Raw genomic sequence first — 26962 nt, forward strand, 5'->3', positions numbered from 1 at the left:
TATTTCCCATACAATGGTGATTTTGGCCGGCTAATGTCAGAGGTCTTCACCTTAAACTGAGCACGTTTATTTGTAAAATATATAATAAGTGCATAATACCATAACCTTTAGTTCTTTGTTTTTATACCAGAAACATATTACCTAACCCTTAAAGTGCACAATACCATTAAGGTATGATTCCATTCCACAAATTCACTCATTAATATTTCATGAAAATATGAAACGCATGAAATAACTTTGTTTGACTTTGGAAGTATTTATCTTAAAAATGTTCCTGGGTATAGAAAATCAGGAATAAAGACCATTTAGGAAGACTTAAACCACGCTGGTCCAGAAGAACTCCTGTTTTAGTTTCTTTAACACTAAACAAACATTTGAACAAATACAACCAACAGAACACTTGTAATTAAACCAAAGGGTTACACAAACATTTCAAAGAATTTATTATACATGCAAGATAAAAAAATATATATAATCAATGAAAACTACAACAGGTATTGTTTCTACACAACTATTTACATCTTGTGAAGTAGCCTATAGTAATAATTACAAACAAACATTTGGTCCCAAACAGGCCCCTACTAAGTGACATGGTACTTCAGGATACAACTTTTACAACAAAGTTACCCATTCATTCTCTTTCAAAACTTGAAATCCAGCAATAAAAATTTTATTTCACACACATTCACACTCTTTTTTAATAGCCGAACATTGAGGATTGCCTTTTTTATTTCCCTCCTACCATAAAAAGAAATGATATATTTTGGCATAAGGTGTTTGATTTCAAGTAGCAGCAGTGAAATAAGGCATTGTAATGGTGAGATTTAAATAAGAGCAATTTGTTCATTTGTGCAATAAATTAATTCGATTAAACTGTTGAGCCATAAATTGTCACTTACAGTGTATCCTGTATTTGTGCAGTCAAATATGATAATCATTCACATCAACACTCCTAAAAATATAACCTTTAAAGCCGGATACAAGTGTTAATGATTTGGAAAAGCTAATATTTTTGACCTATTGTAACACTTTTTAAATTGTATTGATGCATTGACGGCAACGCGACTTACCTACTTAATTCAATCATACACATTTTTACTTCATAATGTAGTGCAGAAAACACTGGAATGCTGAGATAATTCAGGCCTGTGAAACACATCTGATATATTTGGTGATTGATGTGTTGACATCCATCTAGGCAGCTGAATTCTGTCCACTGTCAGCCTGTTCTCCAGATCTTCTCCTTTTGACTAGTTTATACAACCAGGCGATAAAGAAAACCATAGCCACTCCAGTAAAGTAACAAGCATAGATCAAAAACTGTGGAAAGCAGCAAACAACACATCAGCAGCTTTTATAAACAATACACAGATGATACACTCAGCCGCGTTCCTTGTGTGTACTTTACCTGCGGGAAAATATCCAGTCCCAAACCAACAGAATCTACCACAGTCACAGTAAGCAGCGTTTGCAGAAACAGGGCAATGAAAGTGTTCACTCCGAACACCAAAGCGTAACGTTTCATGGTTAGATTAGCAGCAATCTGATATCTGCAACACAAAGGATTTACAGAAGTAAACTTTGAATTTATTTCAGAATGAAATAGGGTGGATATATAAGACTGACCGTTTGACTCACGTTGCTATGGTGATGAGCAGCATATAGGTAGCTCTGAACAGCACGTAGGAGGCGTAGCACACCCAGATATTTCTAATGGTGACCATGAGATACACAGACACCGCGATGACCACAGAGAAAATAAAGAGAGCCAGTTCTCCCCACACTGCCCACGACACCTTTATAAAGCTAACCACAAATGCGGCAAAGGCACCTAAAAAATCAGAATCAACAAAAAAAACGTATTATTGGCAAAGCCTGTTCTTAACTACCGAATTTAAATGTGGTCAATTACTGTTCAAGTGAACAGTACAAAACACATTTGTTTGTCTTTAAAGGCCCACTGCAATGCCTTAGAACATGCAGCATTACGGCTGGAATACACTACAAGACTTTAAAAATCTTAACAGATTTTTTTTAAACTTGACATCATACACTTGCAGACTCTTGAAAGTTTTAGAATTAGATAGAAACGCAAGTGATCAAATCTGCAGACTGGCACAGACTTTCTTCAAAAAGCCCAGTCTGTCTCAGCCAGGCAAAGCTGCATTTAACAGCGTGATAGACACAGTGACAGTGTAAATCTATTGAAAAGAATAGGCAGATCATTAAAACCAGCGATGTGTCCTTTGAAGCTTTGTATTAACGTTGGTGAGTGACACTGGCGTTTGTCATCTACTTTACTCATAAAGGCTGTGATGTCTGATCTCTTACATAGGGCCTTGACATTCAATATACTGCGGTACTCTTAAGATTCTAAAGCGGATTTAGTTTGACAAGAACTTTGACGAGAGGCTGAAGTGTAATGTGATGTCATGGAATTCTAGATTTGTTTGAGCGCGCGTGCCAGACTGTCAGTTTTGAACGGTTATATCTTCTAAATGGGATTCATTTTTTTATTTCACTGGGTCTTTGTGCTCCGGACAAGGCATCTAGTTTACATCATTTGAGATGAATAGTCATATCAGGGTGCTGAGGGAGGAAGTGCATTTTCAGATTTTAACTGATGATTATGAGGGTACATGAGCATTATAAAGACCCACATTGATAAGCTATTTACTATAAACGTTGCAGTATTTCATGAAAAAATAATTGTCATTTTTAATTTCACTGGGACTTTTGTTGAGCCTAAAGCACCCTATGGTCGATATTTTTATCCCTTAAAACTACTCTTTGACCATCATAATTCCACATAAAAAAAAAATCCCATGTGAAAACATATTTTTCCAAGCCTTAAAATAGCTTGAATGTAAACCTACACATCATTTTAAGAATACGCAGATACATGATCCAAATTAGCTCAACCTCCACTCAGTCCCAATGAAATGATAAATGAGTTGATGTGATTGGTTACAGGTTTATGATGTCATAAACAGAGGCAGTTTCAAACCATATTTTTTAAACTGTCTTTGGTAAACTGGAGGAAATTCTCAGCGATGGTTTTAAATTATACATTTGCACATGGTTTGTCTTAACGCACATTAAAAACAGCACATAACCATATACATGAAAAATTATGATGATTTTTTTATACTGTATTCTATAACAGCAATGAGGTGCCATATTGTGAATACAGTTACAGCCTGTGCACAATAGATTACTGGTTATTTTCCCAATTACAATATCATAACTACCTCTGTTAAAAAATTTTACTTATATACAAATGCTAACAAGAGAAAAAGCATAATGCAAAGCCACACTGTAAGAATTCGATCTGTTTTAGAATGTATTATAAAGAGACAATATGTCAATACCAAGCAATGTAGAAATGGTCTCCACATAGCCATTGTAGATCTGATGATCACTGGATGACAAGATTTTCTCCCACAGTGACTGAGCATAGTTAAGCACCTGCAAGTAACCGCATGTAGACAAAGCCCACCATACGGACCAGGTCAGAAGTGTGGAGGAGGAGTAACACTGAAGGAAGTCTGTCCAGAGCATTTTCAAAACGTCCAGTAATCCACTACTGCTTTCTCTGTCCATCGTAGCCTAAGAATAACACAAAATAAATCAAAGACAAATAATATAGTAAACATATAATTATTAAATATAATCACCAATAATATACGAAAATAACTGCAACATATTTCGGTGTTACCAGGCAGTAACAAAACATGAAATCTCCATTCGCCCACCGTTCTTTCATGTGGACTAGGTTGCATTTTGGCCTCTGAATCCACAAACGTGCCATGCAACTGACTGCTGTTCATGGGTTCAAGAGATGCTTCATCCTGAGCGCTGCCCTCTCTCTGGTGAAAGAACAGACTCTTGCTGGGCAAGGGCAAAAACAAAGGAGTGACAAAACCTATGCAGGAAGATGCCAGTGTGATGACACTTAGGTAAAAGAGAGGCACATGGGCCACAGACACAAGAATCTGTCCAGTTAATGAGCCTATGGCCGAGCCCAACAGCGTGACACTGCGACAGATACCGGTCACGCTCTGATAATGAGATGGATCCACAACACTGTAGATGTAAGAGTAGTAGGCTACTTCACTTGCAGTCGCTAAACCAAAAAAGAACTCCAACAACTGCATTGCAGGCACACCCTGGGCCTTCATGAGCATAGCGTAAGTCACTATGAAGCTGGCTGCCTGGAGAATGAGCACAGGTTTGTAACGGAGGTAGTCCGTGGCCAGGAAAACAGGAAACAATAGGATAAGGTAAGAATATGTCCAGAATGGGTAAATTTCATTCACAACCTATGATAAGATACAGAAAGATAAAATACATCATTATGTAAGCATCGATTAACAGTTTTCCAAATATATTGTAGGACATGACGTGCTCTTACACAAAGCGGTTTAATGTCGTCAAGCTATACAAGCTATATATGTTTTCATTTGCTGTCACAAGCTGGGATTCGAACCCATGATATTAGCGTTGCTTGCGTCACGCGCTTTACGCTGTGATTCGGCTTTTGTAATAAACTCAGGAATTTAGAGATTAGACATCTAGCAGAATTTCCCAAACTGGTGGGAAAGTTTACTTTTAACATTTTAAATTAATTTCCTATTATCATCCTTTCTCATTTTATAGGATATAGGATTTATAGGATTCATTTCTACAATTTAGGAATCGACGATCAAACTTATCATGCGGTCACCTGACTTGCATCACTTCACTGTACACTTGCATCACCCTAAAGGGACTTAACGTACCTCGGTCTCTGTCAGGTTTTTGTCAGGTCCCATCAAAAATGGAATTAAAAAGGGTTCCAGAGGTCTGTAACTGGAGAAAAACCCATAAATACAAAGCAAAACGGTCGGACAGCGCCATGGCTTACACATAACAATCGCCTCAGCCTGGTGCTGACCTTGTCTAATGATACACCAGCATGTTACTGGCACTTTTGAGGCGCGGAAAATGACGACAGAGTGTTAACCCACCAATAGCATCGTTCATCGATGCACATTTGCTCCCTCGCTCTAGCCATATAATACATTTATTAGCCTATCAACTTGCGCTCAGACACCTTTGCTTCCTGTGACGTTACTTTCAGTCGACACCCGCACTCTTCGCGCTGCTTGCATTTTGCGTAGCACAAGCACGTGTTGGAATCAGGAAATGTCACGGTGATTGTCGTACATTTTAATATGTTGTCCATGTGTGATAGTATATTATATCCAGTATACAAAATTTTGTCGGTCTATGTATGCAATGAGTTCGTATAGTGGAACTAGCCAGCCATAATATCACCCTGCTTTTCGTCACTCGTTTTAAAACATAAACCAAACTAGCTTGCTAAGATTCGTTAGTTAAGAAGAACTGTAACTGTTCTTCAACAACATTTTTTATTTTCGTTTACATCTACTGAAACATTATTAAATTTAAACGTTGTAGGCTATTTGTTAAGTTTATATGGACAATAAACAGCTATGTTTTTATTAACTAACGTTAAGAAACAAAAAAAGTATGTATAATTTTTCTCATCGTTTTCTTCTTGCAGATGCACCATTCAATAATACCATTTTCTAGAAAAAACTGGTGCCTCAGTGCACAATCATGTCGCACATTGTAAAACTGTAGTTTATACCCTGTCATGAAACCAACCTCACTGAAGAAAATTAAGGTACACAAGGCCATTTAAGAAAAGCTGTTGTTTCCCCCCAAAAAATAAGAATGGACTATTGTATGTACAAGGTATATGCTATATACAGCAGAATGAAATATAATTTACAGAAAAAGTTGTATAAAAATAGATTGTGTATTATCTGGAGGATATAATTATTATTGCACAGAGTCATTAAATTGCACGATGGGTAAAATTTTACTGTTCAAGAGTTACATGGCCTGATTGAAGACGCTGTTTTAATTCTGGTTGTTTTGTGTGTCAAGTGCTCTGTAGCGCCGAACAGACTGCAGCATTGTGAGCATGGCTTGGATGTGAATTTCTGAGCTATTTTCCTCACTCTGGATATATACACGATTGACTTTGCCGTTCTACATGATAGACTTATATTAGAAGTGTTATATTACAATATACGGTTTATTTTAAATATTATATTGATATACTAGTCATGCTTTATTTAAATGTTAAAATAAAATAATACAAAGATATAATCCTTGTTGGAGTTCTGATAAATTGTCCGGTTTATTTTTGTGTCGATTTGCATGTGACGTCACAGGCAGGTGTCGACTGCAAGTGACGTCACAGAAGCGAAGACGTCTGATAGTGCAAATCTGACAGTGCAAGTCTGAGAGCTCAAGTGCAATTGTGCACCCAGATGCTATTGCAAATATTAGCACAAAAAGAGGAACGCATGGAAGTAGACCAGAGAAGCCCAAATTTCAAACGGATTTCATAGGAGGAGAGAGTCTTTCCGATAATTATTAAACTTTTTTTGTGAAGAATTTACCATTTAGTAAATCGGCAGTCTGTATGATAATCCTCCCATGTTTTAAGATACACAATATTTTTATTATGAACTAAATTTTGATTGTACTAGGATAGAATGCTATAATATGATTGAAAACTACCCGGAGGAGTTGCGAATATGGCCACAGAGTGCGATGACTTTCCTTAAAGGGACTTCCGCTCCAGTTCAATAGGTGGCGCATCAAATTTACTCGCAAACTCTAACCGCGCAAGAACAAGAGCACCGGAAGCGCGTTCGTGCCGTTTGCGTCAAAGGGAATGCACGATTGTTGAATAGTAACGACTTGCATGATATCGGGATTACGTAATCCGATTACAAAAACCAAGATTTTGCTATTACGGGACAATAGGTTTTATTTATTTATTCCACGTGAATCCAGCAACGTAATCTACCGACTGTGCCCGTAAATTTGAAAAGTGCCGTGTACGGCAGCTCTTCGATGAGGATGGAGAGGTCTCGTACATCATTTGACCACTGGCTGCACAAAAACAATTTTACTTTCAGAGAGTCGAGGGGTAGAAACATCACTGTTCAGTGTAACCTCTGTCTCCCAACAATTAAACTGTTATCCACTGCAAAGGACACCACATCTAATCTAAAGAAGCACTTGGAGGTACATGTTTGTACTTTATAAAAGCATACAATTACAATAATTTCATATTGAATGTCATTAATGTCCAACATGTTCATATATCAAAAGGTAAACGTCTTAAAAAATACACAACAACGCGTGCGTGTTTTTTAATCGGCAGCCTCCATGACACCACGCGCATCGAGGTGCATGTTGGCTGGGAGAAAGTTTAATTTGTTTGTGTAACGTTATCCATTTAGTGTTAGATCATAAAAGTTAACAACGAAAGTGGATTTACAGCAAACAAATTGTTAATAAACAAACAAACAAAGAAATAAATGTATGTTTTTCATGTGTAGCATATTCCTGCCCGAAAAAAAAAACACTGGCGGGTGTCAAAAGACGATAATCGCAGAATCTCAGATGATTGTCAAATAAAACAGAAGAAATTTACATTGAATGAAATAGATTCATTTTACGTTACAGACCTGGAATGTAATTGTCTGATAACATTCTCATTCATGCAGTCTTTGTCCTTTGTTAAAGAATTTTAGTGAAATCTTATAAAGCGCTAAGTGACTGACAATATAGCAGGCCAACACATGAATATATGATTTCTCATTTTAAGGCGTTCTAGAAGTTTTCATTGTGTTGTCTTTTTTATTTCCTCAAGAGAAAGCATTCTTTGCAGTTTAAGAAGAAACTAAGCAAAGATGAACCAAGCAATTCAGGACATCAGGTTCCTGAATTTGGACCATCCGACACAAAGCAACCCAAGATGGATCACACTCTGTACACATCCCAGTCCAAACTGAATGCCCTGATCTTCAACTTCATCGTGGAGGACGTTCAACCCATTTCCATTCTAGAGCAAGCCGGGTTCCAGCGTTTGATCGAAGTGTTAAGCAGAGGCAAAACGGTCATGAATCGCAAGACTTTTGTTTCCAGGCTCGACGCAACATTTGATAAAATGAAAGAGGAGCTGCGAGCAAAACTCGATAGAGTGCAGTCACTGTGCACCACTGCTGATATATGGTCAGTTCAAGACAGAAGTTATTTCGGAATTACTTGTCACTGGCTTGAGGACAATTTCGAAAGAAAGTCAGTCGCTCTCGCCTGTACACGTATGTATGGCGGACACACTTGTGAAACAGTCATAGCAAAAATCCAAGAAATCCATTCTTCTTATAATATCGAAAGCAAAATCTGCTCTACTGTCACCGATAACGGAAGCAATTTCGTCAAAGCCTTCAGAGAGTTCTTACCAGAGGATGAGCGTGAAGTCGAAGAAATTCAGTTTGATGATTTGGGCAAAATGCTTAGTGAGGGGGACGTGGGTGGAGATTTCTTTCTGAGTTATTTCCTACCACCCCACCAACAATGTGCTGCTCAAACGCTCAACCTGATCGCCTCGAAGGATCTAGCGGACGCCATCTCAAAAGAACCGATACAGAGAGTGCATGTTAGCTCAACCGCAAAGTGCGCCTTGATATGGCAGAAAGCTCATAGCTCACAGATGGTGGCTGACATGGTGGAAACCATTGCAAATATAAAATTCACAGATCCTTGCCTGACCCAATGGGGCTCAGAATATAACTTTGTCCAGAAGATCATGTCGCTGACTGATGAACAACTCACACAACTGATTGACATCTTGGACGTCCCAAATTTTGTTCCCGAGGAAACGGCGTATCTCAGAGAGTATGCAGATGTCTTCAAACCAGTGGCTTTTGCACTTGATCTCTTGCAGGGAGAACAAAAGTGTTTCCTTGGCATTGTGATACCGACGTTGCTGACCCTAAAAAGGAAGCTCCAGGAGAAGGCAGGAAACACACAGTTTTTCTCAGAGGTCATCGACGGCACCGTTGAGGCGATTGACTCTCGCTTCAAGCAGGTGTTTAACAGTACTGATGCCAAGTTGGCCACAACCACCATGCCACAGTTTAGACTGTGGTGGTTACCAGAAGGGGAAAGAGAATCTGTGCGTGAACGGTTAGTCGCCGAGGTGTCACAGTTAGACCAAGCGAATGAAGAAGTGGACACAAATGGAATCTCCGTTCACGAGGATGAATTCTTTTCATATGGACCTGGAAGTTCTGGAAATAGAGATGGAAAAAGAGGAGCTGCTGAAGAGGTACGAATTTACCTTGAGGGCACAAACAAAGATCTGCTGTGCCTGAGTGAATTTCCAGGTGTGAAAAAACTGTTTATCAAGTTCAATACAACGTTGCCCTCGAGTGTCCCGGTAGAACGGTTATTTAGCAGTGGGGGGAATATTTTAACCCGTAAAAGAAGTACTCTCACAGACGAACAGTTTGAGCGTCTGCTCCTTTTACGTTACAACAGCAAAGTATGCACCACGGCTTTCGAGTAGTACATAGACTGTAATATTACTAATGGTTATTACACTTGGTATTTAGTGTTTAGTTTTTTTATTAAAGGGATAGTTCAGCCAAAAATGAAAATTTGACATTTATTCACCCTCATGTCATTCAAAACCTGTGTATGACTCTAATGTGGGACACAACGCTATAAAAGTTTAACCATATTAAAGTCAATAGGGCTCTATGTTGGTGGAACATCAATTTTATTCCATTCCATTCCATTTTCTACCGCTTACCTCGGGTCACGGGGAGCCTGCGCCTATCTCAGGAGTCATCGGGCATCAAGGCAGGATACACCCTGGATGGAGTGCCAACCCATCGCAGGGCACACACACTCACTCATTCACGCACTCACACCCTACGGACAATTTTTTCCAGAGATGCCAATCAACCTACCATGCATGTCTTTGGACCAGGGGAGGAAACCGGAGTACCCGGAGGAAACCCCCGAGGCACGGGGAGAACATGCAAACTCCACACACACACAAGTCGGATGCGGGAATCGAACCCCCAACCCTGGAGGTGTGAGGCGAACGTTCAATTTTATTCAAAATATTTAATTTTGTATTCTGCTGAAGAAAGTTATACAGGTTTGGAATGATAAGAGGGTGAGGAAATGATTAAAGAATTTTCGTTTTTGGGTGAACTGACCCTTTAGGTACATTATGTTCTTTGTGACATCACATGAATCAGTTAGCTACCTTTTAGGTTATATTAAGTAAAAGTGGGTCAGATTGTCAGTCTCTCATTTAATCAATAATGAAAAATTATTATCTTAAATGTCTGGCATGATAAAGAGATTTTTCTTCACAGCAAGTAAAATAAGATGCATTATCCAGATCTTTGGGGGTAAGTGTGACCTTGCTGTGAAAAGTGTGCCACACTTCTTAGAAATTTGGGAAATGAAACCCAGAACTACTAGAAAATTAATCAAATGAATAAGATTTTGCCCTGAAATGGTAGGAATGTTGCCTAATGATGTGCTTGTTCAATTTAATATAGGCTAGTTTTGTAAACTATGTTTTTCTATCAACGGTTTAACCTTTTGTTTGTTTAGAAAATAAAAGAATGTTTCAACTGTTTTAACATTGGCTTGTTTATTGGCTAACTTGCCTTTTTGAAATCTTTTAAGAAAATGTTCAATGTGCCTAAAAGGGATCTGTCTGGATAACCTCCTCTCCTTTTTTCTGGAGGAACCAGGCCGTCAGAGAGATCCTATGTCCTATACTTTTTTTCAGTGGCTTATTACTTTTACCCTTTCTATCTGTAACTATTCTTGCCTAAACATAAACAGAATCTGGTAACATAAAGGGGTCATACAGTATGACACAGCTAAAATTAATTTCATTAGTTTTAGCAGTAATGCAATGTGTATACACGACTTGGGTTAAAAAAACACTATCTCCTCTTTGCCTCACCGCTCTGAAACGCGTGGATTTTTAACAAAGCTCATTGCTCTGAAAAGTGAGGTGTGCTCCGATAGGCCAGTTAACCAGTGTGTAGTGAATGGTCGAATACTGCAAGCGTGTGATGTAAATGTAACATCAGTTTCCAAAGCAATTGTTCCGACAGGGACTTGCGCATACATTTGAGCAATCCTTGTCAAATCATACCACAAATTGACATGGCTTTTTCAGGCAGGTCTGGGTGTGCATTCGCTTTTAGATAGAATGCATCTTTTGTTCCGACACTTTCATTTTAGCAATTTTACGTGTCGAATACATTTATGAGCAACTTATGACACTCCAAAGACACAGAAAAACACGTATTCACGCAATATGACCCCATTTTTTGATTTTTCTTGTCACACAATGTTTGGCTGCGCCCAAAAGCTAACTTTTTGATAATGTGAAACGAATGATGCCATGATTTAAGACTTCTAAATCCCATGACATTATGCCATAAAAATCTTTTAACCAAATAATTAGGAAACTTAATTGTTTATTGAACAGTTTAATCATATTGGTGACAAAGGGGATGAAGCATATTCTATTTCAGTACAAAAACAAAGATTTGTAGAAGACGAAGTGCAGCAGTAGTTTTTTTCTAATCCATTCTGGCCTTCAGGGTGCGTGTGGTGATCTTATCCTTCTCACTGTAAAATACACACAATACCAATCAGCTCTCTAAAAATTTAAACGGAATACCTGCTCATAGTTTTGATAATAAATGAATTGGCACCTTACATTAATGCCAGTTACAAACTATGACTAGAATGGAAAACTACAAATGTCCTAATTCTTTGGGAGTGAAAAAGACCAAGTGAATAACACAACCGAACAAGACTTCACGTGATGTTTTATTTTGCTTAAAAAAAGACCTAGTAGTCGTATTGTTAGTTAACCGAAGAATAACAATACTTTTTTACTAAAACGATTATGTGAATTTAGTTAATGGCTTATACCAAGCTAGGAACAGGATATTTTATAATACTTACACGACATGAACAACAACACCCATTCCAGACACTGCATCTCTGTCGACAGCATTCAGCATGGCCTGTGAGATGGTCTCAAACAAATCCTCCGGTTCCTATCGAACACAACAACAACAACAACAAATCCATCATCCAAGTTAGATGATGATAAAAATTTACCCAATGTCTCTGAGTTGTTGCTTTTTTACTCACCATGTCAGGTTCCCATAGCGACTCACACATGCCGTACATCTGCTCTGAGCAGGTACCGCTGACAACAAAGTCTTCTGTAAACATAGGGCATCCTATAAGGTCCAGAGAGCATATGAAGGGTTCAAAGGTCTTTGGGTCCAGACCAGCAATCACAGGCTCAATGTAGTAAGGCCCAAACCTAAGACAGTGACATCTCAGAAGTTAATAGTGCACTGAAAATCCATTACAATAACAAATTATGAATATGGCAGAAACACACAAGAACATGAATTTAAAGTAGATGTTTTGTTGGTTGTTACACCAGTTTATAAAAATTTACCACCCTGATCTAAATTCCTATTAGCAGTGCCCACAGGGACGGGTAAGAGTTTACCTCTTCTCGTACAGAAGGTTGGACACCATGCTCATGAAGGTCTTTGGCTTGATCTGTCGGCCTTCCTTCAGTTCATACAAGTTCAAGCGGAATTTCAGTCTTTGAGATCTAACAAGGATAAAAGGCAAAGGGGTCAGTGAACAAATTTAACAATTCTCTTCAATGTCAACGCTCTAACCCAACAAACAATTATTGTGTTCAGTATCATGTTACATGTTGCATTTTTCACTGTATACATACACTGTCTGTACGTCTGTGGCCAAGCCGGCCAGCCCAATGAAGAGTCTGTCTCCCATGGGGAAAATTTTCTGAAAGTCAGTGGTCACGAGTTGTGCTTGGATACCAAACCTCCGGTCAGATGCTATCGCCACACAGTTCTTTCCACGCATGGCCATGACGGCACCTCCGTTATATGACATAATAGACTGCGGGCAAAAAAAGACAAATAATAATGAGACAAAACAAGACAACAGACCTAACTAGTTATGCATTTAAATAAATATGCTAGAAATAGTCCGTTGATTATGATGTACGGGACTTAGCATGACTGCACATTTGACTCAGACAGGCTACAGCAACACTGTTACTTTCGTTTTAAGGTACGATCTATACATCAAGTACAACTTTCCTCACTCCACACAACTAAGATTTCTGCATATATATTACTAAGCTACTCAAATGCAAACATTACTCAATACAAAGCAATATACGCTGCATGAAGAATAAATAAGTTTTATCACAACATGAGCAAGATGAGATGGCAAAGAAGCTAACGTGCTAATATACGCAATAACACTCAACAACACACTAAATTTGTTAAAACTTCATACCATGGTGCCGGTTAGAGAGGCGGGTACGCTATGAAGCCCTGTTTGTTGATGTAAAAATGCAAGATATGATGAAATTATGTTCGCTTTTGAGCTGCAGACCGGTCACACGCAGTGACTACACAATTTCTTTAAGCGCTGATGCTAGCTGTTCCTGTTGTCGACGTCATTTCCGTTCAGCCAGGCATACAGCGTCCCCCCTAGAAAAAAATGCACACATGCGTTGTTCCGTAAATAGGCCTTTATAAGCATATTGAGAAAATTTATCTGACATCTAGAAATTCATGAAATTATTTTGATTTGTTTTAGTTTTTGGTAAAAACTTGTACGTCCACTTCTTACCTATAGGGGGCAGTGATGCGTTTTAGCCCATTTGCCTCGAAAGAGTGCCCAGCACAGAAGAAAACATAATGCAAAACAAAACAAAAAACTAACATGGGGTCGGACGGAGGACTCTTTAAATGTAAGTAGCATGTTGTTCTCCCGACAAAATGTTGGTTGATACCTAATATGATTGTTTCCATTTTTTTAACAAAAAATAGATGCTGCACCAAAAAACAACTAATGCAGTACCATCCCAAATTTGTGAATATATATGATTCAATGCACTTTAAAGTGCTAGTAAGCTGCAAAAAGTTTAACGACCTAGTTTTTGCTTTTAGGGAGTGATGCAAACACGGCAGATTTGATTCTATGGAGAATCAGCAACAGCGGTCTGTTTACAGGAAGGAGAAATGCAGCCATCAAAGCTTTCGAGTGAGTAAAACAGTTATTTACTAAGTGTAAGTAAGCCTTTATCTCTTTTTATCTTGGACGTGCTGTTGTTCTTTTCATCCCCAGGCTGTATGTGAGAGAGAAAGAGCTGGAAGGGAAAGTGACACCTCCATGGGTTAGAAAAAAGTGGGAGAATCTTAAACAGAAGTACAAGGTGATGTCATGCATTCAGCTGTTTTACAAGTCACGTGTTCGCACAAATCATTACAAGTGTAGTTCAAAAGCTCGATATGACTCTTTTCTTTCTTCTGTTGAACACATAAGATATTTTGAGGAATGTCTCATTGGTTTTGTGTGCATACGATAGAAGGCAATGTGGGCAGATATTGTTTGGTTACTGATGTTCATCAAAAAGTCTTTTTTTTGAGTTATTACAAAGAAGGTCATACAGGTTTGAAATGACATGAGCATGAGTAAATGATCACAGAATTTTCATTTCTGGTTGAACGTACCCTTTCAGTTAGGTATGCTTTCAGTAATGGACGTCATTGATTTGCCTTTGATCATTTTTGCAGGACCTCAAAAGTCTGAACATGGTTGGGGGAGACAGGAATAACTACCTGGAAGTGGTACGCAATCATGGACAATGCCCTCAGTAGCGAGGTCACCCTCAACTCCTTCGCTACACCTGTCCACATGTGCTCGTCTACCCAGGATGCCCCGCCCACCAAGCAGAGCAAAGCAAATGATTGGCCGATGGCCCTGCGTGAGATGCACAGGCTGCACGAGGAACGGGAGAGGCGAGCAGCGGAGAGAGAGGACGAGAGAGACAAACGGGCCGCAGCCAGAGAGGACGAGAGAGACCGCCGCGCCGCAGAGAGAGAGGCGGAAAGAGACCGAAGGGCTGCGGAGAGGGAAGCAGAGCGAGAGAGACAAGCGCTGGAGAGGGAGGAGAGGAGGGAGAGAGATATGTTTGCGAGAGAGGAGCGCTGGGAGAAAGAAATGCTGGCTAGAGAAGAGAGACAAGAAAAGGAGTATCGAGAAGGAGAGGAAAGGAGAGAAAAACAAGCTGCTGCTAGAGAAGAAAAACTCTTTAAGATCCTCGAAACATTTTTGTCTAATAAATAAAACAGTTACTATCATTAACATATTTCAAGAATTGCTTATTTTGTACTAATAAACTATTGGAGTTCGTATTTGTCATCATGTGTCTGGTTCTTTTGAGCCAAACAATCATTTTGAGAAGGTATTATGAAAGTGGTTCTGAATTAGGGTTCTTGTACACAAGGGCCCACTTTTTCGAGAGGAATCCAGTGGGATTTTTGGATCATGGATTGGATCAAATCTTGGAAATGGGTTTTCAAAAGCAAAAGAGGGATTCCTAACTAAAATCAGAGCATGTAATCTGATTTTACATTTGATCTGGATCAAACCTGCCCTTTTGAGGTTTTTTTAAGTCAATAAATGTTAACTGATGATATATACATCATATTACGTTACTCAGCTACAAAACAGGATGGTGACAGCTATGAGTTGCTTCTGAAACAGGAAACCGAAAGAGCAGAGGTACAAATTGAACTGGGTAAAGAACAAATCTTGTTTACCCAACTGCATCAGAAAAAGTACATCTTCTAAAGGAGAGGTTGGGAAGAGCTGGTATCTGTCCTGTAAATTATTTTTGACTATAATGGATAGTTTTTTTTTTGTTATTGAACATTATAACACACTAGGGAATGTTAAATGTTTCTGTTTATTACAATTAAAACAAACAATGGCTATTTGTGACCACCGGTATTTTACCTAGCTGTTGTTCTTTGCTAAATCAGTAGGCTACACTGTTGGTTCCATTTAACGCTCTGGGAAACAGGATTTGGTAATCACAGTGATCCAATCCAATGTTCCTTTAAAAAATGGAAATTTCCAAATCCGGATCAATTTGATCCAGATTACATTTTTTGAAAAACTGGGCCCAGAGCACGTTACATTTCGGACCTACAAGATAAATCATATCTGCAGCTATTTAACAAACAAAGTAACAAATCAAACATGTGCTACAAATCATGTTTTGATTCGTACTAATATCATTATAATTGTAATAAAAACATAGTACATCTTTGTCAAGAAAAACATGCCAGGATGTGTTTACAACATGGTGAGGCCAGATTAACCCAAATTTCAATCCCAAACTTTAAAGGAGTAGTTCAGTTTCAAAATACATTTTCATGATAATTTACTCACCCCCATGTCATCCAAGATGTTTTTGTATTTGTTTCTTTATTCAAAAAGAAATTAAAGGTTTTTGATGAAAACATTGCAGGATTTTTCTCCATGTAGTGGACTAAATGGACTTGAAGGTCAAAATGACAGTGTCAGGTCAGCTTCAAAGGGCTTTAAACGATACCAGACGATGAATAAAGGTCTTATCTAGCGAAATGATCTGTCATTTTCTAAAAAAAAAAAATGATATGCTGTATAAACACAAATGCTTGTCTTGCTCTGTTCTGTTCTGTTCTGCAATGTGCATTCATGACTTCACGTAATACATCATTTCGTTGAAAACTTGCACGTTCAACTTGAAAACACTGACTTGGTACGAAGTGTGACCTTTTCAACGTATTATGTAAAGTCATGAACGCGCATCACAGAACAGAGTTAATTATCATGAAAATTTATTTCGAAAGTGAGGTACTCCTTTAAGTTCTATTTTGGTATCTTGACACCCAAAACTTTGGTAAACCAAATTTATATTACATTTTTTAACAAGCACATTGTATAAATAAACTGTTCTAGTATAAAGAAACTGTACACTTTAATTTAGTTATACTTAAATTATAATACATTATAGCAATTTAAAAGGATGTGACATTTTTTGTCAAAACTTGACATAACAATTGTTAGAGAATGTATTTGCCAAAATATTGAATAATTTGTTTATATTGAATTAAACCCCTGCTGATAGACCAACAAGACCTCTTCTTGTCATTATAGTTTATTATTGCACAAATCCAACAGATAGCAGCACATTACAAACAACAACATACCACCAAGCGCACAAAAAAGCAAATACGCGCACAATCGCTCTATTTTTAACAGACCCTGCCAATCCTTTTCAATCTTAACACATGGCAAAGAGAAACATTATCTGAGGTATCGGTTTAATTGTATTTTAGTGGTTTAGATGAGGCAAAACTGAGACGTACTAAAACATAATCAGAACAAAATTCTTAGAATAATAATTCATGTCCTCTCTTCCTGTTTACGATAGTCCTTTAGTTTGATAATGTGGATCCTAAATACAAAAAACATCCAATTCTGTAATTCTGTGTAAATTAATCCATACATTTGAGGTCCGTAAATTGGTCTTGACCAACAAATATTTGGCAACAAATTTGGCATCAATATTACACAAGCATTGTATTTTTAGAAAATAAAAAATTTATAATAGTTACTTTAAATATCTCATATATCTCATATTTCTCATATCACTTGTATATATATATATATAGTCCTCTAAATAAATACTTTGGTGACAAATATTTAGAATACTTCTATTCAACATTTAGTTTCTTTAGTGAATATATGACTTTGACACAATACTTTGCTAATCTCTTCATAACGTTAACATTTGATTTGACAGTTTGGAAAATACAGAATTATGCGGCACATATATATTTAGCTTTTATCCTCTGATAAAATGATGCACAGTGCGTCATAAATACTTACTAAATATTATAAATACCATAGTAAATACCATAGACATTACAAATGTTCCATGGGAGCTGTGTATGATTTACATTAAATAAGAACAGCACAGAATCACAGGGTGTTGCAGTGTTGCGCTTTTATATCCTCAACCTAAGCATCCTCAGACATGAGACTCATCTAAATCCAGATCGACAGGTGAAAGTGGAAGTGGGGAGAGAGCGTGGGTTGAAAACAGCGACCTCAGGAGGGGGTTCTCCATGCCATGCTCTTCTTCTACACTGGAAGTGGTCTCTGTGTTCTGCAGAAGCCCAGAAGTCTCCTCGTCCTCTGGACTTTCTCTGATCTGGGTTGGAGCCAGTCGGGATGGGGTGCTAAATATAGGGAGGGGAGGAGGAAGAGGAGAGCAGGCTCTGGAGGTTGAGCCCGAAGTGACGGAAGGCGTGGGAGACAAACTGCTTCGTACACTCCCCTGATCTTTCCTTTCGTATTGAGAGACCTAAAGTGGAAACAGAGCACATGCTTTAACACTCACCGTGAAAATAGAGCTCCACAAAATATAAGTATACTCCAAGTTCATTTTGAATAAGTATACTTTTTTAATTTTAAAGGTGCAGTTTTGGATTTACAGCAGCCACTAGCCTTGTATTATAGATTTGCAATGAATCGCTCAGTCCAAACAAGACGGTGGCCACCATAGTACAAAAAGATGTCGTTCTCATGTTGACGCAGACTGTAGAAAGAGTTTTGTCTTATTTATTACATAAAATAAAAGGTCTTCAAATTTTGAGAAGCAAAAGAAGGATAAATGTCAGGCAAGACCTGCGCTTATATTATGAAGACTTTTCAGCAGAGGTATGTTAGGACCTGCGGTACTAAAGCTTTTAGCAGAGAAACTCTTAGATATCTATGGAGATACTTTCCAGCAGAGAGTCGTTGGAGAGAAAGATCATCTTAAAATCTCCCAGAGGAGGTTGCTTTGAGTGGGATAAGTATGTGAGTAACATTGTTTTTTCTGTTTTCTAGAACCAAGATATGTTGTTGTTTTTGTTCTAATATTAGCTGTGTGACGGAGCAGTTTTGAATGTCATTGTAAGAATTAAGAATGTTTAATTGAAAATTAAATGAAAAAAAATGAAAAAAATAAAATAAAATACTAAGTATACTTTAGATTTAAATAAATCAAATTTATATTTATCTATTAGACTTTATGTAGTTTTTAACCACTGAGCTTTCCTGTAGCTCAGTGGTAAGAGCATTGTGTTAACAACGGCAGGTCGCGTGTTTGAACCCAGGGGATTGCACATACTTAGAAACAAATGGATAGGACAATGCAATGCAAGTCACTTTGGATAAAAGCGTCTGCCAAATGCATAAATGTCAATGTAATCAATGTACTAGTAGTTTACTGTGTATTACTTCTTTCTTTATACTAAGTTCTAAATACTAAGTATACTGTAAGTGCATCCCAGATCGCACACTTATACACTATTCTATATATTATTAGTGTGAGTAGTGTATTCACATTGAAAATTCTAAAAAAAGAAGTGCACGTTAAGTACCCGGATGATGCACTTTTTGTGTGGAACTGTGGACACTTCACGCAGTTTCGCTTAAGCAGCAGAAGAGAGCCTGCTCTCATATACTGCTCTCCTACAGAGTTATAACGTTTCAATATGATGATGGTTAAAGCAATGCTGGGAAAAAACGATGAAAACTACATTAAATGTACAATGTACAAGTTTGTTTTTCTCACGCATCGTGCCGTGTGATTGATGTCATTTGCGCTCATCTGGGAAAACGGTATACTTCCCGTTAGTATAAAAGTGTTTAGTATTTCATTTGGGACGATACTACCCTTCTGAAATCCATACACTACATGATTGAGTAATAAAAGTGCATTGTAAAGTATGTCATTTGAGACACAGCTTGTGTGCTACTTTAATAAATGAAGAGTTTGGTTCCAAAATGAGATAACTCCGTTTATAAATATGTTCAAAAATCATGTTTTTTATTATGTTTTTATTGTGTTAGTAAGCTGTATTTTTGAGGTGCTTAAGCTTCAAAATTCCCGCGATGCCTCTCTATTTTTTAAAGGACAGCATCGTAGTACCGTATTTAATGTTGCATATGCGCATTAATATTCATTTGAACACTTACATCTGCCGTTCTACGGTTTTTATCTCCTAAATGAATGTGTGATTTGAATGACTCGGACGAGTAAATGATTCAAATTGGCGATTTGAACGAGTTGGTCAAATGATTCACTAACTCCTTGGAAAATTTACGGCACCTATTTTACGTCATAGTTCTGCATTTAAGTTTAAGGGAGTTAGTCTAATATTATCCTTTATAAAGACTGTTGTACCAATGAAATTTGTCCCACATTAGAATTAGTTCCCATGTGAAAAATGATCTAGTGTACTTTAGTATTAACTACAGTAAACTACTAAAACTCATAGACACTAGTGTTTTTGAGTCTTATCATAGTAGCCTAAATATTTACTAAAGTACTTGCTACAATTTATCCAATTACTACAGTGAATACAACAACATATTCTAGTGCAAAGTATAATACAGTTTACTATAGTAAATACAAAATGTTTATGTAAATTTGTGTTTTTTGTATAGATTGGAATTATATGGCACAGCATCTTGATACTACATGGTATCGAGATACTTCAGCTGGTATTGTATTGTAAGACATGTTTATGGTACCGTGACAATCCTACTTTTTAGTATAGTTTACTCTTTAATATATATATTTTAATATTCAATAAGCCACTCAATCAAAAGAGTAAACATAACTACAGTACAAGCCAAGTACAATTAGAATACTACATCTACATTAAAAGTGTCAAAAGACACTTTTTTGAATAAACTCTTTGTTAAGGACATTAATATGAACATATTTACATGAGAACTAATGCTTATACTGTACATACATCAATTATAACCAAGCAGAATGGTTATTACCCATATAACTCTCTGTTAATTCACTCGGGTTCGCTCGAAGTGCTGCAGCACACCATATCCACCAGACCACAGGCCGACAGATACAATAGTGTCTGATATTACCATTGTACTTTTGTTACAGTAAATACCATCGTATTAATACTTCCAAAAATACCTGTGGCCACACTGGGCTGTGCTGGGCAGTTTTGATGCTGGGTGATGAGGAGTCTGATCGGGCGAAGGGAGACTGCCCTCCTGCATCATGGCTCCGCCTTCCGACCTCTGCGCCACCTGGCAGGCCACTACTAGGGCTGGGTGTGGCAGAGGGTGATCTACCAGCCACTTCCTGCTGGGTCTCGGTAAAAGTGACAAACCTCTTTTGGTCACCATGGGCTGATGCTTTAGAAAAAAGGACAAAGATAAGTTTCATAATAACATGTCGTATATGTTCAATGTATTGTAAAAGCAGCACACACCCCTGTCTATTGGTTTGTTTTTGGGTTGAATGCTCCTCCTGGTTGTTGAGAGTCTAGCTCCCTGACGCCCTCCATCTTGCACCCTCTGTATGGACAGCAGGGGGCGCCGTAGCTGTAATACACACAATGCCTCAGTCGTACGGCTTTGAGACACGCACCGAATGCAGAATGAGTGTTGAGAGACCTCACCTGCCTAAGTCCTCTCTTACGTCCCAGCGGAGGTTGGATTAGCAGATTTTGCTGTCCTGGTTCGCTCTGCACACTGGCAACCCTTTAGGAAAAGACACATATGCGCAATGCTGATGAGCATGAACTGCTCAGAGGGCTGAACACAATCCCTGTTAAATCCTCCTGATAGACGGGAGAGTTAATAGGAAATGTGTCCCGTCCACCAATCCCCCTCAGTCCACAGCCCTCCACCACTCAAACACAGGGACAAATCAGAAAGCATGAATCGCAGGTCAGGACCTGCAATGTCATCCACGAAAAACAAAGGGGATTAGAGGAGCTGGTATGGCAGTGTGAGCAAGAAGTAACTATCAATATTTGCACAACACAGTAAAATTGAAATTGATTGGTCAATTGTGACTTCTTAATTGCTAAATGTTATATCTGCGTTACATCTGCCAGACCATACTCCCCAGCCCCACAGATTGGCCCCCCGGAGAGGAACTCCAATTTGAACAGCAAGAAGCCTGAAACATGAGTGGACACATTGACAGCATGAGGCTCACTGGAGATGACATGAGTACCACACTGTGATAATACGAAGACGGGCATCGGTTTTCCTAGCCAAGGAAAAGTGAAAGGAAGAAAGAAAAATAGAAAGAAAAAGTGGATAGTATTTTTATAGTTTTTTACACTTTTATTTTATATTACTGTCACCTTATTTGTTTATAATAATACTTGTATTTTTATTTTTCAATTACAGTCTCTTTTGTGACCACATGTTTGAGCACGCTATTTCAGTCATCACGATGCTGCGTTGTCTGTCAGTAGATTGGGTGGCGATCCTCCCAAAATTGAAAGAGACAGTTAACCTTAAGTTGAAATCACCAATAACATGGTTTCATGCTATCTAACAATTGAAAGATTCCTTAATTATGTTGTAGTTGGAATAGACTAAATAACAAAACAATTTTAGGAGCTAAAAGGTAGAAAAAATATAGAAAGGTGTTTTATTCCGTTATTATATCCCAGTTTCATTCTACCCTTCACATTGTCCCACACCTGTCCCACGTTTGGTTTGTTGGGTGGTGGTCACCCAACACTTTGTTGTCCAATGAAACGGTCTATACACAACCACCTCTTAAAATTGAAAAGCCATAACATGTATTTATAAATGTATTTGTCTACTTACACGCTGAAAAGTTTAAGGAGTGTGTCACTTAAAATTTGGGGAATTAGGTTACCATTTTGCATTTTATAAAGTTTTGCATAAGTAATATTACAGTGAAAAAACACTCATGTTCTGCTATTTTAACTTAACCACCACGCGAGTAAATTACAAAGTCAATGCAGAGTCAATGCAAAAACGCAAATAGACACTAACTCGCAAAGGGCAACCTGAATGGTTTAACTCAAGGCGAGAACTTCGCGCAAAGAGCTCATTGACACCTTCTGTTTGACACGTCCGGACGCGTAAAGACACTGTCACGGTTCTGCCTATCATGTTTGGCTAATTCTTGGTCTTGAGGCAGAACCAAAACAGAGTTCCCTCTTTATGTGGGGAGACACGTTTTTTGGCCTTGTGGCTTTCCATACTCTCCCCGAGTCTCGTCTGTTCCCGCCCTTTCCGTCTCGTTAGCTTTCCCTTAGTGTTTGATCTGTGTCACCTGGTCCCTATTAATTATCCTGTGTTTGTTTCCCTATTTATACTCCTCATGTTTCATTGTCCAGTGCGCGTTCATTGTTAATGTTACGGTGAAGGTCTTACCCTGTGGTGCTATATTTATGACCTTGCCTTGTTCCTGTACCCTGGTGTCTTGTAAGTTTAGTTTTGTGTTGTTCAAAGTATTTGTTAATTTAGTGAGTCCGTGTCCTTGTTTCAGTTTGTTTAGTATCCTGTCCTTTTTCCCCCTCGTGGGTTTTTGTTTTGCCCTTTTGTAGTGCTTGTTTTCGTTATAATAAAAATCTGTTTAACCCCTTCACGTCTGTCTTGTGCATGCAATTGGGTTCTCCTGCCATGTCTTCCCGTGCATATCGTGACAGACACTCCCCGTAGTCTGATGTTTTTTTGCATCACTCTCGCGAAAATAACAATCTATTTCTGCTTGGTGATTGGTGTGAACACAGCACAAGGCCGTTTTGCAGGGACGGATTTTGGCTCATAAAAAGATAAAGTTTATGGGTTATAAAGTTTTCGCAATATTTAGGTATCTTTATTTCTAAACAAAGCATGTAGATTTACCTCGGTATTATGGCCTTGTGCTAGTTTTTTTTTGTAAGTAAACGGTCGTTCCTCTTCTAATTTCTTGCACTAAGGATATAGAGAAAGATACTGAGAAGAGAGAGAAAGAATGAGAGAAAGATCCTAGAAAAGGACTTGAGTTGAATGTGATGAACAGGGAAGGCAGGCCCAGCCCCGGCACACAGACGGTGAGACACTGTACACACAGGGCCATGACACTGTACCTAGACAGGTTACCCTCCTCCAGAAGCCCCTGGGATTCATCTAGCACATTGGGTTCACTGTAGAGTCGGGCAGGGAACAATGTTAGGGGAATAGTGAGAGAAACATGCAACCCCCCCCGCTGTAGATCAGCCCTCTTTTAAAGGGAAAGATACCGTAAGTTTGCAAAAATATATAGACAGTTTGTGTTGCAAAATATCTCAATGCGCTTTAGACTTGCGAGGTGTGTTTACCTGTGGCTGGGCAGCATTGTGCTCATGCCTGGCTCAGGCTGAGTGGCGACGGACCCTGTGGCGTGACTCGAGAAGCGCCGCTGGGAAATGAGTCTGGGGAGGAATGACTCGTGCTCACTTACCACACTAGGAATGCTTATGGAGTCATCTGAAAGAGAGAGTATGAATGTTCACTAAAGCTACAGCATCATGTTCTGAAAGACATGCCCCCTTTCCAAAAGCACTCCCCTTTTTCCAAAACCACACCCACTTTCCCCAAAGTCACAAGCTTGCCTTTATTCACTTGATGGTGAAAAGGAAGACTTAAAAGAAAGGATGACTTACTTTCCTCTTCTTCTTCATCGGTACGACTAAGCGTGTCTTGCGAGGGCTGTCGTGAGGGTTGGCTCTCCTGCTCCCAAACCGTTCCTGTACCAGTGTTGGAGCGGGACATTGTGGCCAGACTCAACCTGTATGCCGAGGTGGACGTGCCAACGGTACTGATGGACGTCTTGCCTTGGTATGCTTAAGAAAGTGGCCGACAACAAGGAAAGCTTTGAAATCTCTTGTTGAGAACACAAAAGAGTTCGATACTGTACGTAGAAAGTCATTCTCACCAGATCCACTGTGCACGGCCTCTTTCAAGATTTTAAGCTCGTTGTTAAATTCGGCGAACAAAGAGCTCTTGCAGAGGGAGCGTGGGATAAAGCGACGCTCCAGCTGCTCTGCGATGTGGTGACGGGCGGTGATCTCCTCTTGAGACTCGGCTGGCTGGGTCAACAGCTAAAGAAAAACAATCGTATTTTAAAACAGGCACAATTTAATATTCAGCGCCAAAGATGAAATAAAAACGCCCACCTTGCACTGAATGAATGGACGCAGCAGAATAAAGATTGGAATCCGTGTGCGCACTATGAAGTCGATGAAATCCCAGAAAGCCAGGCCACCGACTTTACGCAGGGCCATTTCCTTGACCTGCAGACTCAACTTGTACCAGTGATTACCCAACTGTCGCTCAAAGCACACTAAGACCACCTTCAGAGCTACAGAAGGAGAGAGAGAGGGTGTTGAAATGTATGTTGTATTTATTAAACATTCAATACACCTCCTTCTTGGGCTGTAGTACCAAGGTAAGCAGCCTGGCTGGTGGATTCGGCGAGTCCTTCCCTCCGCAGGTCCTTCCCTGTGTCTCCTGGGGTGGAGCAGTGGGCAGGAGAGGCATCCAGCACAAAGTTCTTACTGCGAGAGGTGCTAATGATGCGTGGAGGTAACAGGATGTTAATAACTGTCTGCAGAAGTAGAAACACCTCCGGCTGCTCCAGATGAGAGCTGTCTATAAACACAAAATATTTACACTCTTAAAAATATAATTGCTTAAAGGGTTCTTTACAGCGATGCCACAGAAACAGAAATGTTCTTCAGATGTTAAAGGTTTTTTGTGGAACCAAAGGCTCTTCGATGGCATCGAAGAGCCTTTTGAAGCACCTTTTGTTTTGGAGTGTACCTGTCACACTGTGCCGGTCTATACATTCAACTATTTTTTTCTACATTCTTATAAAGGTGCTTCACAATGCCATAGAAGAACCTTTTTTGTCTTAATGGTTCCATAAAGAACCACCTGACGAACATTTCTTTTCACCAAAGGTTCTTTGTGGCAAACAAGTTCTTCAGAGCATCCAAAGGTAAGAAAATGATGGTTCTTTATAGAACCTTTGACTGAATGGTTCTTTGTGGAGGCAAAAATGATTCCCCTATGGCATCACTGTGAAGAACCGTTCAGCGCCTCTATTTTTTAAAATGTGTAATTCGTCAAGCTGCCCAAATGAGAATTTTTTTGTTAAAATTAGGGCTGTCAACGGTAATGCATGCATTTAATTTTTCAGATCAAAGCCCAGATCACATTTCAGTTTGAGCACGCAAATATTTTTTGGATGCAGCTACGAATATGGGCAGGGAGAAGGATATAAGGAAACTAGTGCAAGAATGGAGGGTCACGGCCTGAGGAGAGAAAGGTCACACCGTGACGAATCCGCATGTCTTCACGTAATGCGAATTCGCAGGTCAGACTCCACCAAATTTGAATTTAGGAACACAGCGTCATGCACAACTTTGCAGCAGAAGCTTGAATCAAAAAGACAGGTGTGACCGTATCTTAACACATATTATATTTTTTATGCAACTAACGCAGCATTCTTTTGATCTGTCATCCTTTGTCTAGCGTAACATTATATAATCACGGTCTTATTCATGTACAGGCTTTTGAACCACTTAAGAACGATTTGAAACAGTTGTTTTGATGCAGCAAGACGCAACGCGACAGCGGTCCAGTCTGGTATGAATCTCTGTCATGCAGATCAGTTTAAGAAACAAACATTTTCATTTAAAGAAAAGGCCTAGCTTTAAGAGTATAAGAGCCCAGAATAGATGGAAGCTCCTTTAATATTTTTTAAAGCATCCTGTGGTGAGACATAAAGAAGCTGTCAGATAAAATGCCAAGATAAAAATTGACGATGCTAGAATTTAACATAGCTTAGATATTTTTCTCGAATGTTTTAGTCACAACATAATTCATACAGTTGTGTAACACTGTTCCAATTATGCTATTCCACACTTTTGACTAAAATGTGGAAAATATCAATGGAGGACCCACATATTTGCTAGAACAGTGGTTCTCAAACTCTTTTTGCTTAAGTATCCTTTTTATGATTTTTTCAAGCCAAGTACCCCTTGACCAGACCGCAACATTTTGCATTTAAATACAGTGAAATGAGAGTCAGACAGTTATTATATCTGATGCCCCCAAGCAGGTTCATTGCTTATAAACATTTCTGCATGTAGCTTTACGCAACTATGTAAATCTCTTAAGTACAATGCATAACAGTTAAAGGTAAATCAGTGTTTTTCAGTCCAGGAAATCAACACTTCTTTAACATTTAACCGTAACCTCTCCTAACTTGCATTATTTCGCACCCAGACACTGCTCCTGA

The 26962-nt window shown here is 38.8% G+C and overlaps 5 protein-coding genes across 7 annotated transcripts in view; 2 read left to right on the forward strand and 3 right to left on the reverse strand.

Annotated features, from left to right (window-relative positions):
• Window positions 1–419: 419 nt before the first annotated feature.
• Window positions 420–5009, reverse strand: slc19a2 (solute carrier family 19 member 2). Its single transcript, XM_056751495.1, has 6 exons — window positions 4782–5009; window positions 3756–4322; window positions 3372–3609; window positions 1639–1831; window positions 1409–1550; window positions 420–1320 (listed from the first exon to the last, which is right to left on the reverse strand). Exons 1-6 carry the CDS (start codon window positions 4908–4910, stop codon window positions 1195–1197), a joined length of 1395 nt encoding a protein of 464 aa, XP_056607473.1. The 5' UTR covers window positions 4911–5009; the 3' UTR covers window positions 420–1194.
• A 1734-nt stretch (window positions 5010–6743) lies between these two features.
• Window positions 6744–10541, forward strand: zgc:161969 (uncharacterized protein LOC569044 homolog). Its single transcript, XM_056750552.1, has 2 exons — window positions 6744–7113; window positions 7745–10541. The coding sequence occupies exons 1-2, from the start codon at window positions 6940–6942 to the stop codon at window positions 9443–9445; spliced, it is 1875 nt and encodes a 624-aa protein (XP_056606530.1). The 5' UTR covers window positions 6744–6939; the 3' UTR covers window positions 9446–10541.
• Window positions 10542–11379: 838 nt separating this feature from the next.
• psmb3 (proteasome 20S subunit beta 3) lies at window positions 11380–13446 on the reverse strand. Its single transcript, XM_056750450.1, has 6 exons — window positions 13288–13446; window positions 12698–12882; window positions 12458–12565; window positions 12085–12262; window positions 11893–11987; window positions 11380–11550 (listed from the first exon to the last, which is right to left on the reverse strand). Exons 1-6 carry the CDS (start codon window positions 13288–13290, stop codon window positions 11502–11504), a joined length of 618 nt encoding a protein of 205 aa, XP_056606428.1. The 5' UTR covers window positions 13291–13446; the 3' UTR covers window positions 11380–11501.
• si:ch73-193c12.2 (uncharacterized) lies at window positions 12905–15201 on the forward strand. The gene is made up of 6 exons (XM_056750449.1): window positions 12905–13056; window positions 13633–13747; window positions 13947–14040; window positions 14125–14212; window positions 14574–14627; window positions 14713–15201. The coding sequence occupies exons 2-6, from the start codon at window positions 13720–13722 to the stop codon at window positions 15124–15126; spliced, it is 678 nt and encodes a 225-aa protein (XP_056606427.1). The 5' UTR covers window positions 12905–13056; window positions 13633–13719; the 3' UTR covers window positions 15127–15201.
• A 1776-nt stretch (window positions 15202–16977) lies between these two features.
• Window positions 16978–26962, reverse strand: part of LOC130424914 (protein unc-80 homolog) — a 44991-nt gene continuing 35006 nt past the window's right edge. For 2 of the 3 annotated variants that reach the window (XM_056750900.1, XM_056750899.1), the window contains 10 exons: window positions 25102–25308; window positions 24834–25018; window positions 24593–24758; window positions 24321–24500; window positions 23997–24144; window positions 23766–23822; window positions 21321–21402; window positions 21132–21243; window positions 20831–21054; window positions 16978–18199 (listed from right to left, as the gene is read on the reverse strand). In XM_056750900.1, coding sequence (XP_056606878.1) covers window positions 17864–18199; window positions 20831–21054; window positions 21132–21243; window positions 21321–21402; window positions 23766–23822; window positions 23997–24144; window positions 24321–24500; window positions 24593–24758; window positions 24834–25018; window positions 25102–25308 — 1697 coding nt within the window. In that variant the 3' untranslated portion in view covers window positions 16978–17863. The remainder of the gene's footprint in view (window positions 18200–20830; window positions 21055–21131; window positions 21244–21320; window positions 21403–23765; window positions 23823–23996; window positions 24145–24320; window positions 24501–24592; window positions 24759–24833; window positions 25019–25101; window positions 25309–26962) is intronic. The other variant, XM_056750901.1, reaches the window with a different exon arrangement.

The sequence above is a fragment of the Triplophysa dalaica genome, chromosome 6 (genome assembly GCF_015846415.1).
Source record: "Triplophysa dalaica isolate WHDGS20190420 chromosome 6, ASM1584641v1, whole genome shotgun sequence".
NCBI classification, from domain to species: Eukaryota; Metazoa; Chordata; class Actinopteri; order Cypriniformes; family Nemacheilidae; genus Triplophysa; species Triplophysa dalaica.

What these genes read in the sequence shown, in the direction of transcription:
- si:ch73-193c12.2 (XM_056750449.1), top strand. Translation starts at nt 13,720, where the DNA reads ATGGGGTCGGACGGAGGACTCTTTAAAT. An exon ending in GGACGGAGGACTCTTTAAAT is followed by an intron (nt 13,748 to 13,946) that starts GTAAGTAGCATG and finishes TTTTGCTTTTAG; the next exon opens with GGAGTGATGCAAACACGGCA. An exon ending in ATCTTAAACAGAAGTACAAG is followed by an intron (nt 14,213 to 14,573) that starts GTGATGTCATGC and finishes TCATTTTTGCAG; the next exon opens with GACCTCAAAAGTCTGAACAT.
- slc19a2 (XM_056751495.1), bottom strand. Translation starts at nt 4,910, where the DNA reads ATGTGTAAGCCATGGCGCTGTCCGACCGTTTTGCTTTGTATTTATGGG. An exon ending in GACCATTTCTACATTGCTTG is followed by an intron (nt 1,832 to 3,371) that starts GTATTGACATAT and finishes CTGATTTTTTAG; the next exon opens with GTGCCTTTGCCGCATTTGTG. An exon ending in GACTGGATATTTTCCCGCAG is followed by an intron (nt 1,321 to 1,408) that starts GTAAAGTACACA and finishes TGCTTTCCACAG; the next exon opens with TTTTTGATCTATGCTTGTTA.
- psmb3 (XM_056750450.1), bottom strand. An exon ending in AACCTTCTGTACGAGAAGAG is followed by an intron (nt 12,263 to 12,457) that starts GTAAACTCTTAC and finishes TCACTGTCTTAG; the next exon opens with GTTTGGGCCTTACTACATTG. An exon ending in CGCTATGGGAACCTGACATG is followed by an intron (nt 11,988 to 12,084) that starts GTGAGTAAAAAA and finishes TGTGTTCGATAG; the next exon opens with GAACCGGAGGATTTGTTTGA.
- zgc:161969 (XM_056750552.1), top strand. Translation starts at nt 6,940, where the DNA reads ATGAGGATGGAGAGGTCTCGTACATCATTTGACCACTGGCTGCACAAA. An exon ending in ATCTAAAGAAGCACTTGGAG is followed by an intron (nt 7,114 to 7,744) that starts GTACATGTTTGT and finishes TATTTCCTCAAG; the next exon opens with AGAAAGCATTCTTTGCAGTT.